Source organism: Sorex fumeus, unplaced genomic scaffold, assembly GCF_029834395.1.
Source record: "Sorex fumeus unplaced genomic scaffold, SorFum_2.1 ptg000265l, whole genome shotgun sequence".
NCBI lineage: Eukaryota > Metazoa > Chordata > Mammalia > Eulipotyphla > Soricidae > Sorex > Sorex fumeus.
The window spans coordinates 28,574,064-28,595,891 of NW_026606322.1; the positions used below are offsets into that span (position 1 = coordinate 28,574,064).

A 21,828-nucleotide genomic window follows, 5' to 3' on the forward strand; every position below is an offset into this window, starting at 1 on the left:
GGATGGGGAAATCTCCAGGCGCAGGCAGTTTGGAGATCTAGATAAAGAAATCAGGGCAAAACATATCCTTCTCCGCATTTCAAATAGAAGGGGCCTATTTGGGGGAGCGATAGTACAACCTCCCAAATAATGTTCAGGGATCCTGGGGGCTACTCAGGTGATACTCAGTCAACTGAGTCAGATGGCTAAATGGTCCCCTCAGAGGCGCAGTGCTGTTTGGGGGCTCCTGGAGTCCCCTGGGGCAATCAGGGGCCAGGCAGAGCTGGGGATTAAACGCAGGTCCTGGTGCATGCCAGGCACGTGCTTTTGTACGGAGCTATCACTGGGTCTTGGGATACTTTAGAGAAGACCGAGAGGAGCCCTTGTTCACCTATCCACTGCACTGTGGCCACTCCCCTTTAAAAGCAACCCCCCCAACCTGGAGTCACCCCCCCCCCCCAGTCCTCTCTCCCTCAGTCAAGCTGCTAGAAGTTGTCCTCCAAGAGTGCCCACAAGGAAAGGGGAGAGAGAGGTGGGGAGAGAGAAAAAAAGAGAGGGGAGAGAGAGAGGAGAGAGATGAGAGAGAGGAGAGAACGAGAGGAGAAAGAGAGAGGAGAGAGAGGAGAGAGGGGAGAGAGAGAGAGGAGGAGGAAGAAGAGGAGGAGGAGGAGGAGGAGGAGGAGAAGGAGGAGGAGGAGGAGGAGGAGAAGGAGGAGGAGGAGGAGGAGGAGGAGAGAAGAAAAAGCCAGAGAAGAAGGAGATGAGGAGGAGGAGGAGGAGGAGAAGGAGGAGGAGGAGGAGGAGGAGGAGAGTGCCTGCCGTAGAGCCAGAGAGATAGGCTGGGGTTGGTGGTGGGAGGGAAACTAGGGGCATTAGTGCTGGGAAATGGACCCTGGAGGAGGGATGGGTGTTGGGAACACTTTATGACTGAAATCTGATCATAAAGAGCTTTGTAACTGTGTCTCTCACAATGACTCAATTAAAAAACAAACAAATAAAAAAGATGGGGCTGGAGTGATAGTACAGGTGGGAGGGCATTTGCTTGCACGTGGCCAACCCAGCATCCCTTATGGTCCCCCGAGCACTGCCAGGAGTAATTCCTGAGTGCAGAGCCAGGAGTAACCCCTGTGTATAGCCGGGTGTGACCCAAAAAGCAAAAAGCAAAAAAAAAAAGTAAGTGACATTAAAAAAAAAAAGAAGAGATCTTCCATGGCCCTGCTGTACTGTCTCCCATCCTCACCGTGCCTCTGCCGCCCCCATGTCCCAATGTCCTTCCCTTCCCGCTCACCCCCAGATTCTCTTTTGTCCCCTCCCAGGAGCACAGCAGGCTGGAGCTCTTGTTATGCTTCGGAGCTTGGGGTACCCGAACACTCTTGTTGCGGGGTTCCTTCCCCACCCTGGCTGCCTGCTCAGATGGTTCCCCTCAACCCCGAGAACTCCCCCTGCAGCTGCCTCTCCCCATCCCCCCGCCCCCCCCCCCCCCCCCCCCCCCCACAGTTCTTGGTGTCTCCTGAGCAAGCAGGGCAGAACTCAGAGGTCCCTTGTCAGAGGTCACGCTGGTTGGGGTCGGAGCGATAGTACAGTGGGTAGGGCACGGGCCTTGGACGCGGCTGACCCCAGTTTGATCCCCGGCACCTCAGGGAGCACCCCTGGGCCTTGCCAGGAGTGATCTCCGAGTGCAAGAGATCAGAAGCACGCCAGCAGATGGTGGCCCGCCCACCTCCAAAACGTGTCCGTGCTGGTCGGGGGCACCTCAAAGAGGTACGGTCGGCTCTCCTCATCACCTCCTCTCCTCCCTGTCTGCACCCACCTCCACGCTGTACCTCACTCCAGGTCTTCCCCCGCACCCTGACGCTCTGGCATTAACCCCCCCCCTCCCTGCACCCCTGTTCTCAGCTGATGCTTTGCCAGTCCCTGTTTTAACTGGTCGCTCCTCCCCCAACATAATCTCTTCCCTGCCCCCCATAGGGCTCATCCTTTCCAACTGTCCCCTGCATAACCTCTAGTCCTCCCCCATCCCCCCCAAGAGGTGACATCCAACTTCTTCGGGGGAGGGGATTGGAGAGGGGGCTCCCAAAGCCATTCCCAGGAGGCCCAAGACTCCCTCCTGGCGATTCCCACCAACCAGGCTGGTGGTTCACTGCAGGTGTCCGAGGATGTGGTCCTCCTCAGCCCCGGCAGTGCTAGGGGCCTCTAGGTGCACACCCAATAGTGCTAAGGGGCCCATGGAGTACCAGGAAGCAAACTGGGGTCGGCTGCACGCCCGACAAGCAAGGCAAGGCAAGGTAAAGCAAGGCAAACATCTTGCTTCATGGAATATCTCCACCTGATTCTACCTGTCCGAGGATCCACAGGGACCGAGAGTCGAATGAACATATGAAAGCAGCTGAGGTGCTAAGCCCAAGTGACTTCATATAAATATTGAAAAGACAAAATCCAAAGGCCGAAGAAATAGGACAGGGGTGAAGGTGCTTGTCCTGCACACAGTCAACCAACCCAGGTTTGGTTCTCAGCACCACATTGGGTCCCCTGAACCCCGCCGGGAGTATTCCTGGAGCACAGAGCCAGGAGTAAGTACTGGCCACAGCAGGGTGAGGTCAAAACACAGAGAGAACAAACACCAACACCCAATAGGATGGTAAGTGGGTGGCTGGCAGGGAAGGAGACGAGAAGGTGGTTAATGAGGAAAGTTTTGTGCTTTCTAGATGAAAGGGCCTTAATATCACGGATCGGCCCACTTAGCAATGGTTGCATGGCAAATGGTCGGTTAGGAGTTGTTTGAACCCCACTTAAAAAAAATACTTGGCTTAATTGTGATAATTAAAATAATCACTTGTCCTAAGATGCTTAGAACCTGTGCAGAGCAAGTGTGCAGGAAGTTTGATTACTGAGAAGGGGGGAAGGGGGGTGGCAGAGAGCGTGGAAGGCAGAGCTAGAGAAGAGACAGCTCTGAAGACGGTGACAGAAATGGGGGTGTGCAGGCTGGGGAGATGGTACACGAGGTAGGGCACTCTCCTTGCATGTGGCCCACAGGGTTTGAGCCCTAGCACCATGTGCGTCCTGCCTGAAGTGATCCTGAGCACAGAGCCAGGAGTAAGCCCTGAGCACTGTCAGGTGTGAGCCTCCAACACACAGAGAACTCCACTCGACTATTGCACAAAGGTTCTGGACTGAGTTTGCTGAGGCCTCATTCCACAAGGTTCACACTTGGGTGCCCAGCAAGTGGGCGGGCAGGGACTGTAGGGCAGTGGGGACTGGAATAACCCCCTAGGAAAAGCCCCATATCCTCCGTGTAGTGTGTAGAGAGAGTGTGTGTGTGTGTGTGTGTGTGTGTGTGTGTGTGTGTGTGTGTTGTGGGGGGCTGATCTGGAAGCGCAGATAGCGCAGATAGGGGCTGAGATGTTGCATTAAGAATTCTGGCAACTACTCAATGCCTCTTTTGCAGACCACAACACCCAAAAGGAGAGAAAGAACACAGGGGATTGCCCTGCCACAGAGACAGGGGGGATGGGGAGATGGGGGTGGGAGGGATATTATCCATGGTGGTGGAAAATGGGCACTGGTGGAGGGATGGGTATCTGATCATTGTATAATTGAAACCAAAGCACAAAAAATTGTAAATCTACAACTGTAAAAAAAAAATAAAAAATAAAGGGAAAAAAAAAGAATTCTGGCAACTGCCAAGGTCTGTGGGTCCTGAGCTCACGTCTTCTCGAAGCTCACTCTGGGATGGAAAGAGAGTCCCTTCTCTCTTTCATTTTTTTGTGGGGGAAGGGGAGGGCAGTTTGGGTCACACCTGGTGGTACTCCAGGGGCTATTCCCTGTAGGGCTCAGGAGCGACCCCAGCCGTACTCAGGAACCATATTCGGTGCCCAGGATTGGACTGGTCTCATGCAAGGCAGGTAAGTGCCTTAGCTGCTTACTGTATAATCTCTCTGAGCCCCCTTTGCTCTGGCTTCTTCGGAATACTCCTGGCTAAGGAAGATATCTTCCAGGATCCCTATTTGGTGTCTCATGGAATAAAAGAAAAGGAATGAAAGTGAGGGAAGACCTTGACAGAGCTGTAGTGACATGGTTTGGCGCCCACACCGAGTCTGTACCAGATGCTGGAAAAATTCTCTAATGCAGAGAGGTATTAGAGAAGAGGAAAGAAAATGAGCTCAAAGAAGAAATACAAATGACCTTTGCACATGAAAAATGCTCTACATCACTAATCATCAGGGAGATGCAAATCCAAACAACAACGAGATACCATCTCATACCGCAAAGACTACACACATCAAAAAGAACAAGAACAACCAGTGCTGATGCAGATGTGGGGAGAAAGGGACTCTCCTTCTTTGTTGGTGGGAATGCCAACTGGTCCAGCCTTTTTGGAAAACAATATGGACATGTCTCAAAAAACTAGAACTTGAGCTCCCATATGACCCAGCAATACCATTTCTGGGATATATCCTGCGGACCCAAAAATACACAGCAGAAATGCCATCTGCACTTTATGTTCATTGTGGCACTATTCACAATAGCCAGAAACTGGAAATAACCCGAGTGCCTGAGAACAGACAATTGGTTAAAGAAACTATGGTACATCTATACAATTTAACATTACACAGCTGTTAGGAAATATGAAGACGTGAAATTTGCTTATAAATGGATGGACACGGAGAGTATCATGCTGAGTGAAATGAGTCAGAAGGAGAGGGACAGACATACAATGACTGCACTCATTTGTAGGACATAAAAAACACAGTATGAGACTAACACCTAAGAACAGTAGAAACAAGGGCCAGGAGGATTGGTACATGGTGGGAAGCCTGCCTCAAAGGGCTGAGGGAGAGGGAAGTTGGGATGGAGAAGGGACCATTATGACAATGATAGTTGGAAATGATCACTCCGGCTAAGAACTGTGTGCTGAAAGTAGGTAAAGGAATAAACATGATAATCTCTTAGTATATGTATTGCAAACCATAATCCAGAAAGAGAGAGAGAGAGAGACAGAGACAGAGAGAGAGACAGAGAGAGACAGAGACAGAGACAGAGACAGAGACAGAGACAGAGCGACAGAGAGACAGAGACAAAGAGACAGAGACAGAGACAGAGACAGAGACAGAGAAGAAAAGTTCCTGCCATAGAGACGGGCTGGAGGTGGGGAGAGGTAGTGGGAAAGAAACTGGAATCATTGGTGGTGGGAAATATACACTGGTGGAGGGATGGGTGTTGGACCATTGTATATCTGAAACCGCAACATGAACAGCTTTGTAACTGTGTATCTCGAGAATCTTGAGATTGATAACTGTGTAACTTTGATTGATACAGTAACTTTGTAACTGTGTATCTCGAGAATCTTGAGAAAATATTCCATTAAAAAGAAAGAAAGAAAACGAGCCCAGTTACCCATGGCTTTTTAAAATATAGAAAAGGCTTTATAAGGCTGCTCAGGGGTAGCCCATCCGAGGACAGCGAGGACCCCAGAAGCATGGACAGCTGTGAGAACCCCCAAGCCTAAGGAAGAGGCAGGAACTGCAGCGTGCAGAGCCCAGAAGGGGGCAGTTGCAGGCTGGGACATGGAGTTGCCTGGTGAGGTCAGATCTGCTGTCTTCTGAGCCTCCAGCTCAGGCTGCAACCCCGGGGGGCCAGGGCAGGCACCCATCTCTAGCCGCGTGCCTGTCCCGGCATCCCTCGATACCTGAGATGCTCCCGCCCCTATAGACCCTGAGGATCGCCCTTCCCACTGTGTTTCTGGGAAGTCTGCTGAGGCAACCGTGGACGTCAGAGAACATGCAAGTCGGAGCTGATCTCACCAGCCGACTCTGCCTGTGGCCGCTGGACACTGGCCAAGAGCATGACCTTGGGCCTGTCAGCACCCGGGGGAATCCGGCACAGACTGGTTGGCTGGTGTATTTCACGAACACTGGTTTGTCAGTGACAGCTGTCTCCAGGCTATACCACTACCCAATTAGACGCTTTGATGATTTACAGTCTAAAATAGACACCTCTGGGGCTGGAGAGATTGTTGAGGAGGTAAAGTGGTTTTTTTATGGTGTTTAAACTTTTTAATATTTATGTGGGTTTTTTTTTTGGTCTTCAAATGTTTACTTATTTATTTTTTTTACAAAGCTGTTCGTGGTTGAATTTCAGTCATACAGTGTTCCAACACCCGTCCTTCCACCAATGTACATTTCCTAGTACCAGTGTCCCCAGGTTCCCTCCCATCACCCCCCACCCCCCCCCACCCCCTGCCTGCCTCTAAGGGAGATGCTTTTCTTCTCTCTTTCTCTCTCTCTCTCTCTCTCTCTCTCTCTCTCTCTCTCTCTCTCTCTCTCTCTCTCTCTCTCTTTCTCTCTCTCTCTCCTCCCTCCCTCCTTTTGGGAACTGTGGTTTGCAATATACACCGCCAGGGAAAACAGGGGCTCGCAAGACTGGTCAATGGTTGGAACTAAGCGCAGCATGTCGGGGGCTGAGGGTAAGACAGAGAAGAGACCTCTATGGCAGTAATAGCTGGGAATGATCACGCTGGACAAGAACTAAGGGTTAAAAGTAGGTAAGGGATATTCCGGGTAACCTTTCAGCATCAATAAAGTGTTTGTATTGCCTGCAGCTAAGCACGCTTCCATCCCTGGCACCTTATACGGTCCCTGAGCACAGCCAGGGGTCACTCCAGAGCACAGAGCCAGCCAGGAATAGCCGCTGAGCAGTGCGGATGTCATCCAAATCTCAAACCCTCAAAAAAATGAAAAATAAAAAAAGCTTAAGATAGTCGGGTTCCTGTTAAGTAAAGACCAATGCATCTATATTAGCACGATCTGATCAGAACTAAATATTAATGCTTAAACCTGTATGTATGGGAGAAAAAAAATACTGGAAGAAGAAATACCTAGATGGTGGCTGGCAATGTTTTGGGCTGAGGGGAAGGAGATCGGGGATTTTTGTTTAGTTTTTCACTCTTACTGATATGCAAGACCCTTTGCAAGTTTTTGCGCACTTATAGAGCTTTCAAATCAAAGAGCTCAGCAGGAATTTGCTTTCAAAGTCAAAAAATGGGACCAAAGCAATAGTACAGTGGGTAGGGACTTTGCCTTGCACGCAGCTGACCTGGGTTCAATCCCCAGCATCCCATATGGTAGCTCCGGCACTGCCAAGAGTAATTCCTGACTTCAGAGTCAGAGTAACCCCTGAGCATTGCCAAGTGTGACTCCCCCAAATTCAAATTAGGAGCCATACTTATACTTATCTGGCCATACTTTAAGCCATACTTATAGCCATCCTTATACATAAGGATCCTCAAGGGTTATTCCTGCCTCTGTGCTTGGGGTCATTCCTGGCAGTGCTCAGGGGACCCTGTGGTACTAGGGAATCAAACCAGGTTGGCCACACTCAAGGCAAGCACCTTCTCTCTTGTCCCTTCTCTCCAGACCCAGAAGACAATATTCATATCTGTGGGTCTCTGAAACGATTCTCATCTGTGACTGTTAAGAACCATTTTTCTACAATAATTCAGTGGCCCCAAAAACCCTGGGAAGTTTTCTTCTAGGCTTTTTTTTCTTCATGAATATGTAGATTCAGGTATTATCTGCTGTCTGTTTTTTTTTGGGGGGGGGCGGGTGGGGACATGGGTGGGGTAAGATTACTCTTTTTTGTTGTTTGTTTTGGCTTGATTCGGGGCCACTCTTGGGCAGTGCTCAGGAGTCACTCCTATTTCTGCACTCAGGAATCACTCCTGGCACAGCTCAGGTGACCATGCAGGATGCCCAAGATTGAACCCGGGTCAGCCGCAAGGCAAATGCCCTCCCCGCTGTACAATCACTCTTTGCTCTGCGCTCAGGGATCACTCCTGGCAGTGCTTGGGGGACCATAATATGGTGCTGGGATTAAACCCGGGTTGGCTGTGTTTGCTCCCATTAATACCTTGTTATTTTGGGAACTGAGCACACATATCAGTCTTTTGGGGAAAAATTGTAAAGTTTTTTTTGAGTCACACCCAGCGATGCTCAGGAGTTACTCCTGGCTCTGTGCTCAGGAATTTCTCCTGGCGGTGCTTGGGGGACCATATGGGATGCCAGGGATCGACCCTGCTGTACTATTGCTCCGGCCCCCAAATCTTAAAATTTGTGAGGAGGTTCTCAAGTGGTTCTCAGGGGAACCAGGAGTCGCTCCGGGCTGGTGGTTCAATGCTGGAGGCAGGAGAATTCAGTCCTGCAGTGTGGGGATCACCCCGGGAACTGACCGACTTGCCAGGGAAGCACCTTAACCCTCAGCTCCCGCTCGCCAGCCCCGGCCCTTAGCTTTTGGCGTGAGGTGCTCAGGGTTCAGGCTTTTATCTGTCATCTCTCTGCGCCTCCCAACAAAATGTTCACTTTTATTTTTGTATTTTGGCCATACCCAGCTGTGCTCAGGGCTTCCTCCTGGCTCTATGCTCAGTGTTCACTCCTGGGGGTGCTCTGGAGACTATATGTGATGCAGGGGATCAAATCACAGCCAATCAGATGCAAGGCAAGCGTCTGATCTACTACGCTATCTCTTCAGAACCCCCAAAAGTCAACTTTTAATAGCTCCGGAAATGGGATGCTTGACTTCTATATAAGCTACTTGCCTGAGGAAGAAGGGAACCTGCTGTACAGAATTAATCTTAAAAGGAACTACAATTCTTTTTATTTTATTTTATTTTTTGCTTTTTGGGTCACACCCAGCAATGCACAGGGGTTACTCATGGCTCTGCACTCAGGAATTACTCCTGGGGACCATATGGGATGCTGGATGCTGGGAACTGAACTCGGGTTGGCCGCGTATAAGGCAAATGCCCTACCCGCTGTGCTATCTCTCCAGCCCCCTACTTTTTATTTTATAAACTAAGTTCATGTTTAGAGTTGAAAACTTGAAAAGCACAGCTAAGACAAAGCCAGGATAACATGTAAAATAAATAAATAAAGATATATGTATAATAAATGTGTGTGTATGTATGTGTGTGTGTGTATTTGCTCCGCCCCTCTCAGAGAGCCCAGCAAGCTACCAAGAGTATCTTGCCCGCACGGCAGCACCTGGCAAGCTACCCATGACATATTAGATATGCCAAAAACAGTAACAAGTCTCACAACAAGTAAGACATTACTGGTGCCCACTTGAGCAAATCAATGAACCAATAAACAATGGGAGGACAGTGGATATACATATATATGTGTGTGTGTGTGTGTATATATATATATATATATATATATATATATATATATACATCCCCTGAAAATCAATTGCACTATCAAGGAAAAAGCTTTATTTTTATTTTTTTGCTTTTTTGGGTCACACCCGGCGATGCACAGGGGTTACTCCTGGCTCTGCACTCAGGAATTACTCTTGGGGACCATATGGGATGCTGGGAATCGAACTCGGGTTGGCCGCGTATAAGGCAAATGCCCTACCCGCTGTGCTATCTCTCCAGCCCCCTACTTTTTATTTTATAAACTAAGTTCATGTTTAGAGTTGAAAACTTGAAAAGCACAGCTAAGACAAAGCCAGGATAACATGTAAAATAAATAAATAAAGATATATATATATATATAATAAATGTGTGTGTATGTATGTGTGTGTGTGTGTATTTCCTTGGGGGACCATATGGGATGCCAGGGATCGACCCTGCTGTACTATTGCTCCGGCCCCAAAATCTTAAAATTTGTGAGGGCTCAGATAGCCCAGCAAGCTACCAAGAGTATCTTGCCCGCACGGCAGCACCTGGCAAGCTACCCATGACATATTAGATATGCCAAAAACAGTAACAAGTCTCACAACAAGTAAGACATTACTGGTGCCCGCTTGAGCAAATCAATGAACCAATAAACAACGGGAGTACAGTGGATATATATATATATATGTGTGTGTGTGTGTGTGTGTATATATATATATATATATATATATATATATATATATATATACATCCCCTGAAAATCAATTGCACTATCAAGGAAAAAGCTTTATTTTTATTTTTTTGCTTTTTTGGGGTCACACCCGGCGATGCACAGGGGTTACTCCTGGCTCTGCACTCAGGAGTTACTCCTGGTGGTGCTTAGGGGACCATATGGGATGCTGGGAATCGAACCCTGGTTGGCTACATGCAAGGCAAACGTCCTACCCATTGTGCTATCTCTCCAGCCCTGGAAAAACTTTCTTGACCTTTAGAGAACATCTTCCAGGAGACCCAGGAGATGCCTTCATGTTATAAATCTCCTTCCTTGCAAGCCTAAGGCTGAGAGTTGGATCCCTGATCCCAGTCAGTCTACAACTGTGCTGCTGTGCGGGGTCTTGGTGCCACAGTGCGGGCGGGGGTGCCATCTCCTGCCCCCCATTGCCGAGTGTGTGTGAGCAGCACAGCTAAGTGTGTGACCTCCAGTGAGCACCACAAATAATGATGGAGTCTCCAGCCCCAAGCACAGTCTCATGAGCACTGTGAGAGCTTCCCTACAAACGCACCTTCTGCAAACAACGACAATCAAATGTGTGAGCCCGCAACCCCGGCACTGCAACAGCAAAGGAAGGGCAAGGAAGTGAGGCGGGCTGCATCCTCCTAGTTACTTTCTTATGTGTAAACATTCGCAATGGGCTCAGCTGCTTATGGCTGCAGATTCCATGTTCCCGCTGATTAACAGTGGTGGAAATTCAAACTCTAAGCACCATTTAACAGAGATGCACACCAAGAGGAGTGTACAGCTCTCCCACGTCTATTGGTAGATATTAAATGATTTTTTTGGAGGTGGGGAGGCACACCCAGTGGTGAGGTGTGGGACAAAGAAGGTGAGGGAGGGACAAACAAAGGGAGAGGAGAGAGAGAGAGAGAGAAAGGGAGATAAAGGGAGGGAAGGAAAGGGGCAAGAGAAGGAGAGGGAGAAAGAGAAGGCGAGAGAAACAGAGAGAGACAGAAACAGAGAGACAGAGAGAGACGGAGACAGAGAGAGAAAGGGAAATGGGGAGGGAATAAAAGAGGAAGAGAGAAGGAGGGAGGGAAGGATAGGGAGAGAAAGAATAAGGAGAGGGGAGAGAGCAAGAGAGAGCGAGAGATCGAGCAAGAGAGAGAGAGAGAGAGAGAGAGAGAGCACATGCCTTCCACAGACCTGGGCATGGGCCTGAGGGAGGGGGACCTCCGCTATCTCTGGTGGGCTGTCCACAGAGACTCGTCATTTCCTGCCCGAGTTCCGTCCTCTGGGTGGGCTCCAGCTATTTCCTCACAGAGATGAGGAGGAGCCGCCTGCAGTCCTGAGTCTGGGTGAAGGCCCTCCCCAGGCCGAGCGCGGGCAGGCCTGGGCGTCTCAGGCAAAGATCAAGGTGCCAGGGACTTTGGTTGCCAAGACAGTCCCTTCAGAGCAGCAGCCCTAATTATCCAAATAAACACCGGTTGTAAAGAGCGATTAACTTTGGTTTCGGTGTTAAACGGTGGCCAGGAAATTAAAAATTAAATAGCTGGCTATCTTGTTATCACATGTATTTGGGGGTGGCAGGTCTTTCGCCAGGAAGAGAGGGGCCAACAAAATCAGCCCGGGAGGGAAATAGCCACTTAAAAAAAATTATTTTGCCAATGGTTGGGAGCCCAGAGTCAGGATCTGGTCAGGCCCAACTTACCCTGGGCTGATTCCAGAAGTCTCTATGGTCGCTTCCATTCCCACGGGATAAATTTCTCAGCTTGCAGGTTGTTTAAGAGAGCAAACGGAGCTTCTGTCGATACCCGTGAGCAATGGGCCAGAGAGGGTGGTGGTCTCATCTCATGGAGATGGATTTTGTCTTCAGTGTCTGGTTTTTATTTATTTATTTATTTATTTTGCTTTTTTTGAAGGGGTCACACCCGGTGATGCAAAGGGATTACTCCTGGCTCTGCACTCAGGAATTACTCCTGGCGGTGCTCAGGGGACCATATGGGATGCTGGGAATCAAACCCGGGTCGGCCGCGTGCAAGGCAAATGCCCTACCCGCTGTGCTATTGCTCCAGTCCCTAAGTGTCTGTTGGGTTTGAGGGCGGCACCAAGCAGTGTTCAAGGCCTGCTCCCAGCTCTGTGCTTGGGAGCTCATATGCAGTCCTTGGAATTAAACTGAGGTCTCCCACATGCAAAGCATGCCCTCCAGCCCTGTAAGCTCTCTCTGCAGCCCCCACGCCTTAGTTCTCCAAATAGCCTTGCTCAGAGTATTCTACTTCTGTGCCGTCCCTCAGAAATGGCTGTGTGCAAATGTTTAGCCCTAGGAATTGCTGATAATGTTTCAAGTGGGAATCATCCAGGACCAGCAAGATAACTCAATGATCTAAGCATGTGCTTTGCATGCTGGAGGCCTAGGTTCTATCTTCAGCATCATATTATTGTCTTGGAACAAGCCCAAATTAACCCCTTGAGCACTGATCTATAAGTAGTCCTTCAGTCCCTCTCTCTGTCTCTTTTTCTCTCTTTGTCTCTCTCTGCCACTCCTCCCCACCCTGAAGAGGGAACCAGAAGATTGGGTTCCTTGTGCCAGAGAGCCAGTCAAACAAGAGACTGACTGTGGAGAGTTTTATCAGCAACAAGCAGGCAGCAGACTCACCCCCAGCCAGCCATCTTGTCTTCACCATCACAAGAAAGAGTTTTTCTAGGGAAAGAACAGGGCTGTAGACTCAGGGGGTAAGAGAAGGAGTCCCCCAATTCCCTCCTGGGTTAGTCTCTTAAGGTACATGGCCTTATCTGTGAACCTAAACGAAGGGCTCGGCTCTGAGGGGGGAGTGGAACTGAGATGTCATCCTAATCTTTAGGCCTTGCTACCCTGGTCTGACGCTGCTCTTTGGCGGGTTTAGAATGGTGCCTATCAGGTCCGAAGTAATAACACAGCAGGTAGAGCATTTGCCTTGCATGCGGCCAACCCAGGTTCAATCCATGGCATCCCATATGATCCTCCAAGCACTATCAGGAGTAATTTCTGAGTGCAGAGCCAGGAGAAACCCCTGAGCATCAATGGGTGTGACCCAAAAGACAAAAAAGAAAAGAAAAATAAAAAAGAATGGCACCTGTCAAAAAGATTGGAAACCAGTGCGAGGAGTGAGGAGGGAGTCACCATCCTCTGCTGGTGGAAACGCCATCTGGGTCCGCCTCCATGGAAAACAGTATGGAGATTTCTCATTGAGTAAGCACAGAATCTCCCATACAACCCATTTCTTGGCATAAACCCCCAAAGGCTATGTGCACACTTATGGTCACTGCAGCACCCGGCAAATAGTCAAACTTTGGAAACCACCTAAGTGTCCAGCAATAGATGAGTGGGTCAAGAAGTTAGGATTTCGATACACAGCAGAATACAACGCAACTGTAAGGAAAGATGAAATCACAGCATTTTTTTTTTTAACCAGGTGCACGAAACCAGAGGGCATCCTTTGTGTTAAACAAAGCAAGTCAGAGGGAGGACAAATACCAGATGATCTAATGTATCTGGGGAGTATACAGTCACAATAAGAACACAGACAACGCTGAACAATGACCAAGCCCTTGACACTGGGGTACAGAAGCAGTTATCAAAGAGAGTGTGAGGAAAGGGGCCAGAAGAACACACCAGGGTCAGGCAGAGTCGGGGAAGGTGGTAAATATTTTGGTGGGGGGTGGGGTGGAGAATAAGTTTGTATATCAATTTCATAACTTAGCAATAGCACAGTGGTAGGGCGTTTGCCTTGCATGCAGCCAGCCCTGCTGAGCCGGGTTTGATTCCTCCACCCATCTCGGAGAGCCCGGCAAGCTACTGAGAGTATATATTTAATATGCCAAACACAGTAACAAGTCTCAAAATGGAGATGTTCCTGGGCCCATTCGAGCAAATCAATGAACCACGGGAGGACAGTGTTTGTTTGTTTAACACCATTATAACTTCTAAGCTATAATAAATAGCATTCTTAAAAGAATATAGAGGGTGCTGGAGTGATAGCACAGCAGGTAGGCCATTTGCCTTGCATGCGGCCAACCGGGTTTGATCCCTGTCATCTCATATTGTTCCCTGAGCACTGCTAGGAGTAATTCTGGAGTGCAGAGCCAGGAGTAACCCCTGTGCATCGCCAGATGTGATCAAAAAAGAAAAAAAAGAAAAAGAATATAGGGTTGGGACTGGAACAATAGTTCAGTGGGTAGAGCGTTTGCCTTGCACACAGCTGACTCAGGTTCAATTCCCAACATCCCATGTGCTCCCATGAGCACCACCAGGTGTGATTCCTGAGTGTAGAGCCAAAAGTAACCCCTGATCATCGCCAGGTGTGACTCAAAAAACAAAACAAAACAAAAAAGCACACACAGTGAGAGATGGGGTTGAGGAGGTAGTTAGTACAGTCGTGAGCGGGGCATTGACTTGCACGCAGTTGACTGACAGTTCGATTCCCAGCATCACATATGGTCTCCCAAGCATCACTAGGAATGATCCCTGAGGGCAGAGCCAGGAGTCACTCAGGAATCATTCCTGGCAGCTGCCGGGGATCCATATAGGATGTCAGAGATGCACCCGGTTTGGTCTCATGCAAGGCAAGTGCCCTGTCCGTTGGACTATCACTCCAGCTGCCCAAGTGCATCTCTGAGGATACTTCCCAGCTTCCACATGGAATGGACAGAGCAGGCTGATGCTTCTCCTCAGCCCCCGACCCCCAGACAGCTCCAGACACAGAAGCCCTTCCATCTCCCCCAGGGGCTGAGCAAATGTGATTTTCTGTGTGACAATGGGGGAAGACCTGGCTTGATGTGTTCCAGATGGCTCCAGCCTCTGCATCACACCATGACTGAAGTCTCTGCCCAGCCTGCTCCTGCCTGGGGGAGAGCACCCTGGGGTCCTGGGGGATGCCCAGTGCCACTGACAGGAGCTACTGACAGGCCTCAGTGAGCCCCGAGAGGCTCGTGGGAGGATGACTTAGTGCTGGTCGCACACACCCCAACTTTCACCGGAGGCACCCTGTCCTCTGCCACTCAGTTCCTTATCTGGAACTAATCCCACACAGAGATGCTCAGAATGAAAGCAGTGGCCAGTCTTAAACACCCAACCAAACAGGAAGTTGAGAAACCTGCACTACTGTGTAGGGGGAAATTTATCCAGAAAAACAAAAACAAAAACAAAAACATGAGGAGTATTACTCTCTGCTCTGTCAGAGCTCATACACTTTATTTAAAAATAGAAATCCCCCCTCTGCAAGATGCAAAACATTCAATCAAAAGGACATGTGCTCTATTATCCATTGCAGCGCCAAGCGCAATAGCCAAGACATGGGGTCAACCTGTGTGTCCAACGACAGATGAGTGGATTGTGAACGTGTATTGTTTATACATAATGGAATACTATGCAGCTGCACAGAAGGGCGGAATCATGCAATTCACACCTTGGATGGAACTGGAGAAGTAAAGTAATCAAAAAGAAAAACAAACATGAATGATCTCACTGCCTGTGGAATATAGAATACCCAGATGAGAGAATGCAGGGTATTGGAGGGTGGAAAACTCATCACCCCTGACCCCAGAGTACAGGAAGATCAGAGAAGGAAAGAATTTCAGGGGAGGTAGCAAGAAGAATGGGCACTAGCAGGGGGCAGGGGTCAAAGGCCTTGGGTACATGGGTGGTAGAGATGTACCCACAAGAGGTGGCATGGCCATCTATCCAAACCACAGGCCAGCAACACAGAGCAGAGATCCAAACCACAGCAACCAAAAGGGAAAATATGCCCATCAGGGAGGCAGGTTGGGGGTGTGTGAGGGGACCTGAGGACGGTGATGAAGGGGAGTTGACAACCATGGTGGGACTGGTGTTAAAAGATAGTATACCTAAAACTCAACTATGAATAACTTTGCAAATAATGGTGTCTTGATAATAATAATAAATTTTAAACAAATAAATGATTTAAATGGAGACCCCAACAGAAAAACAAAATGATAAGGAGGAGAAACACAGAATACAATACAATAGGCATGAAAATGTGGAGAGATGTGCAAGGTCATTCATATGCAAAGGAATCTGTGCATGTGTGTGTGTGTGTGTGTGCGCGCGCGCGTGCTTGCACACACATGTATGTGTGTGGTACTGGCTCGAACCCAGGGCTTCACACAAGCAAATTGAGCATGTTGTCACAGAACTACATTCCCAGTCTTCAGAAAGGAAAAGAATCAGAGTGGAGTAGTTGGTCCACAACTGCTGGTCCTCAGGGCTTAGTCCTAACTCATTGCCTAACTCCTAGTGGTATTGGGGTGGAAGGGGAAGGTATAACCATATGAGATTCTGGAGATCAAAGCAGGGTCTGCTGCATGTAAGTCAAGCACCTAAGTCTCTGTACGATCATGCTTAATTTTTTTTATTCTGTTTTGTTTTTGCACCAAACCATTGCTTGGGGGCTTCACCCAGCTCTGTGCAAAACTCTGAGAGTTTTTGCTCCCAGCAGAGCTCTGGGGACCATCAAACCTTGCATCATGCATGCAAATCATACTCTTAAGTCTCCATGTTTTAAAACATTGAAAAGCTAGGGCCCAGAAAGATAGTATAGGGGTTAGCACTTGTGTTGCATGTGGCCAACCTTGATGCAAAGCTCTGGCAGCAAATATGGTTCCCTGAGCACCACGGGGGCTACTCCTGAGCACAGAGCTAGGAATAGATTCTGAGCACTGCCAGGTGTGGTCCCATTGCCTACCCCTCCCCCACGAAAAAAAAAGCCAATTAAACAATTTGGTCTTCCATGCATAGACCTTGGCTGTCCACAGCATGAGAACCACAGGCTGCCTGGGGGTCTTTCTCACGTTTTCCCTGGCTGATCAATGCTTCCTTTGCAATGTTCCCCTCTGCTCCATGGGAAGGAGAGACAAATCTACAGCCCCGCCGGGACCCAGGCATCTATCAATATGGCAGGCAGAATTCTCCAACTCCGAACAGCCCAAATACACATCACTCAATATTGCCTCCACCTGTGTGGCTGGTGAGGTCAGCCTCAGTGAGCCTGGGAATGGGGGTGCCAAGCACCCAGGTTTAGATGTGGAGACCCCGTGTCCCCACCCCTCAGGAATCTCCAATCAGCTGAGGAGTTCAGAGAAAATGGGGGAGGAGGGTCCCTGCAGATGTTTAGAGGGGCTGTGCTTCAACTTGCCTCTTAGAAGGATGTAGGGAATGGGGTGACTCCTGGGATTTGGAAGAGCCCAGCAGTCAGTGGCAGGACCATCCCCTGGCCGAAGGCAGTCACCGGAAGCAGGGAGAAAGCTGTGGTGACAGCTGATGACAGGCAGATATCAGTGTGGAAGGGAGGACGGATTTTCAGCGCCACGGAGGAGGAAACCTTCCCCTCCCTCCAGGGTCTCTCTGGGCCCCTCAGCAGCTGAGACTGTGACCACCAAGTCTAGCTAAGAGCAGGAGGCTGGGCAGGAGAGAATTCAGTGGGCTGAGCTCTGCATGCAGAGGACTTGGGTTCCATCTCCAGCACTATGTCGGTCCCCTGAACATCGCCAAAAATAACCCTAAATATTGATCCCAGGGGTAGTCCCTGAGCATTGCCATGTGTACACACACCTATACATGGAAAAACACAAACAAAAAAGGCACAGCTGATGGCCCGGGACAGTTTGCTGCTTTGGTTCCGACAAAGACCCTCCACTTTCTTTTCTGGGCATGGCTGAGGGACTCTGCAAACTACCCTTTGTCCTCTCCTTTGTGATTGAGGGTTGCCTGTATGGTTGTCATTTTCTGACCCTCACAGCTCACACACACACACACACACACACGCACACGCACACGCACACGCACACACACACACCAGATGCTACAGTGGCGTAAATTATTTTAAACGAATGTTTACATCGTGTTTGCTGCCCCCACCCTCAGATATGCCTTGACTTTTTCCAGATGGGCTTCCTCACGGCTTCTTTGTCCAGTGGCTGGAAAGGCTGCCCCATTCACATCCATTGGCCATGGATGACCCTTGCATACAGCAGGCGCTTAATCAGTAACCCGGATGATCCCTGCTTCTCTGCATACAGCAGGCGCTCAATCAATAACCCGGATGTCCCCTGCCACCCCACATACAGCAGGTGCAATAACCTGGATGACCCCTGCTTCTCTGCATTGAGCAAGCACGCAACCAATAAGCTGGATGTCCCCTGCTACCCCGCATACAGCAGGTGGTCAATCAATAACCCGGAGCCATCTACTCACTGGATGGGCTCAGGTGTAGGGGTCAGAGAGGGCTGGGTGGCTCTCCCCTCTGATGGAAGGGTGGCACCCTTCCTCGGGGAACCAGCCCCCCACCCCAGGGCCCAGGCAGCCACTCACCGAAGGGGGGCAGCCACTTGGCCTCAGGGGCGCAGAGGTGGCGCTCTTGGCTCCTGCGGCCGTAGGTGGCCGAGTAGATGTTGAGGAACTTGGACTCGTGGCAGTGCAGCTTCAGGGTCTGGTCTTCACACACAGTTTTATTTTTCAGCTCATCTGCAGTAGAGACAAAGCCCGGTGGCACCTGCCTTAGGAGGAGTCGGGGATCAAGGCCCAAGACACCCCTATTCCGAGGGGCAGCACCATGGGTGAGGCTCGCAGGGGTGGGCCTGCCTGCTGGGGGGCGGGGGTGGGAGGATTCCAAAACAGACAACTCTCTGAGGATGCAAAGACCCCGAGAACTAAAGAGGGCCACGGGGAGAAGGTTGGGCCCCCTGGATGGACCTAGCCTTATCGGACGTTTCTCTATACTGCATTTTGGGGTCTCTCATTTCTGAATCAAAGCAGGCTTTTTATAAAATATAGATGTGAACTTCACAAAGAGGGGGGATCAGGAATCACCAGCCTGACTCTAGGTGATAGCACCACCCACTTTCTCATATGTATCAGCCCTCAGTGTATTCAGAGCTTGTTTGGAGGTTCTAGCAGGGGAGTGCAGCTACTCGTAAACCCTCGACCCAAGACCGGTCCATCTCTACTTGGGTTTGATTCCTCTGCCCCTCTCGGAGATCCCGGCAAGCTACCGAGAGTATCCACCCACACGGCAGAGCCTGGCAAGCTCTCCGTGGCTATTGGATATGCCAAAAACAGTAATAACAAGTCTCACAATGGAGATGTTACTGGTGCCCGCTCAAGCAAATCAATGAACAACGGGAGGACAGTGCTACAGTGTTACAGTGCTAATGTATTCAGAGAGAGAGAGATGAGAAAAGCCAACGATTTCCTTTGCTACGGAGGGAGTGAACCTGTTGAGGAATGTCACCTGGTCCAGGCTTTGTGGAAGACAATATGAACATGCCTCAAGAAACTAGGAATTGAGCTTCATACAACCCAGCAATTCTGCTCCTGGAAATAAACCCCAGGGCCCAAAAGCACAATGCAGAAAAGACATTTGCACGCCTATATTCACTGCAGTGCTATATGCAATAGCTAAAATATGGAAACACCCCAAATGCCCACAAATGACTAGATAAGGAATCCATGTGGTACATATTACAATGGAATATTACTCGTCCATAAGGAAAGATAAAGTCATGCAATTTGCTGCAACATGGATGGATCTTCAGAGTACCAAATTGAGTGGAATCAGCCAGAGGAAGAGGAAGACTCAGAATGATCGCTCTCATATGTGGGATATTAAGAGACTTCCTAGGGGCATAGCAAATGCCCATGAGCAGGAGAATTGTTCTTCAATAAGAAGCTTGACACTGGGGCAGGAGTGAGGCAGACAAATCAGAAAAGGAAACACTAGGAAAATGGGGGAAAGTGCCTGCCACAGAGGCAAACTCGGGAGGAAAACTTGGTACATTGGTGGAGGGCAGTGGGTGAAGGGCCTGGTGTTGGAACAATATACTCCGGAAATTCAGTCATAAATATTTCTGGGACTTTGTAACTCACAGTGATTCAATAAAAAATAAAATAAATGCATTAGAAAAAAATTAACTGAGGTCAGAGGGGTAGGGGTAGGACACCTGCCTTGTATACAACCGGCCCAGGTTAGATTCCCGACATTCCTTATGGTCCCCTGAGCACCTTAGCACTGTTGTCCCGTTGTTCATCGATTTGCTTAAGCAGGCATCAGTAATGTCTCCATTGTGAGACTTGTTGTTACTGTTTTTGGCATATCGAATACGAACACAGGGAGCTTGCCAGGCTCTACTGTGCGGGTGCAATACTCTCGGTAGCTTGCCGGGCTCTCCAAGAGGGACTAAGGAATCGAACCCAGGTCGACCGCATGCAAGGCAAACGCCCTACCCGCTGTGTTAGCACTCCTTAAAAAGAAAAAAACATTTTTCCTAAAGGTCAGTTTTACGCTCTATAAATTGTACTGCAAGGAAGTTTTTAAATTGCAACAATCAAATACATGAAGAACTTCCTCACACCCACATCTGCTTGTAAGCTCTTTTCTGAATTTAAATCAGGGCTGGAGAGATATTCATTGGCTGAACAGTAGAAGACTCAGTTTTGATCTCTGTCCCAAGTACAACTGGGTAGGAAGAAAAACCAAACAAACAGTAACCCCCCCCCAAAAAAAAGTAATCACAAATAAATAGTCATTAAATTTACTATGCATTCTTTGTTTCATTTGGAGGCCACATCCAGCAGTGCTCAGGGTTTACTTCAGGCTCTGTGCTTCAGGATAGCTCCTGGCAGGACTCAGAGAACCACATGGGATCTTGGGGATCAAACTCAGGTAGGCCACGTGCAAGGCCAATGCCCTACCCGGTGTACCATCTCCCCAGGCCCCAGATACATACTTACTTATTACTAAAGTATAGACAATTTCATTTTCAAAACAGTCCTTCTGAGAAGCGCCTCTTTCTATCTCCCACACATTCGAGTCCAGCTATTTCGAGATTGTAAGGATGACTCAGCTATGCATGACACCAACTTTGTCTCTTTGGCTCTCTTTCCTAAGCCTGCCACAAATCTCAGCTTTGCAAAATAAAGGTCTTAGAGCTAGAGAAGGAGCCCAGGGGGTTAAGGCTCATGCCTTGTGTACAGGCAACCCCATTTCAATCCCAGCACTTTAGAATTCCCAGAGTCTCTCCAGGGGCAGCCCTGCAGGCTCTGGAGCCCCACCAGGTGTGATTCCAAAGATCCTAGCACCACTTATTGGGGCCCAAGAAACCTGGGAGGCACAGGGCCTACAGCACCGCTTCCTCGGGCCCTTGCATTGAACCATCAGCCCGTTACTGAGAATTGTAGTTTTGAGAATTTTGTTTTGGCCACCTCCAAAACAAAACAAAACAAAATAACCCCCTAGAAAAACAGAGGATCAGGGTTTTTCCCTCTCACCCTCCTTCACATTTTGGAAAGAAACATCCTTAGCAAACACTAGTCCAGCAGATGGGACAGTTTTTGGTCAAAGCAACACAGGCCAGGCGGGGACAACAATGCTAACACATAGATCCTGACAGGCCGTTTGGGCCTCCTGCAAGAGGAAGTCATGGAGGGGACAGCGAGCCCCTTCACTTCCTAGTCCCCACCCCCTTTGGACTTTTCCCTTTCACTCCTTTTTATCTGCCCTTTCTTACTGGACCTGAAGTATAGGCTGAAGCCAGGTTCCAGAGAGATCTCAAGCCAATGCTTTACAAACTATAACAGGAGGTCCATGGACTCCTCAGAAAGTAAGACTGTGAGCAACATTTAAGAATGTGGAGTAAAAATGTACAGTCGAAATGACATCTGCACTTGTATGTTTATTGCAGCACTATTTGCAATAGCCAGAATCTAGAAAAAACCCGAGTGCGTGAGAAGAGATGACCGGTTAAAGAAGTTTTGGTATATCTACACAATGGAATACTATGCAGCTGTTAGAAAAGATGAAATCATGAAATTTTCACATAAGTGGGTGGACATGGAGAGTATCATATTAAGTGAAATGAGTCAGAAAGAGAGGGACAGACATACAGATTGCGTGATTATGTCACACCCTCA

At 49.0% G+C, this 21,828-nt stretch overlaps 1 protein-coding gene across 5 annotated transcripts in view; it reads right to left on the reverse strand.

The window, feature by feature from the left end:
• EVA1C (eva-1 homolog C) overlaps nucleotides 1-21,828 on the reverse strand; it is a 94,322-nt gene that overhangs the window by 19,079 nt on the left and 53,415 nt on the right. For all 5 annotated transcript variants that reach the window (XM_056109338.1, XM_056109336.1, XM_056109334.1 and 2 more), the window contains one exon: nucleotides 18,232-18,384. In XM_056109338.1, coding sequence (XP_055965313.1) covers nucleotides 18,232-18,384 — 153 coding nt within the window. The remainder of the gene's footprint in view (nucleotides 1-18,231; nucleotides 18,385-21,828) is intronic.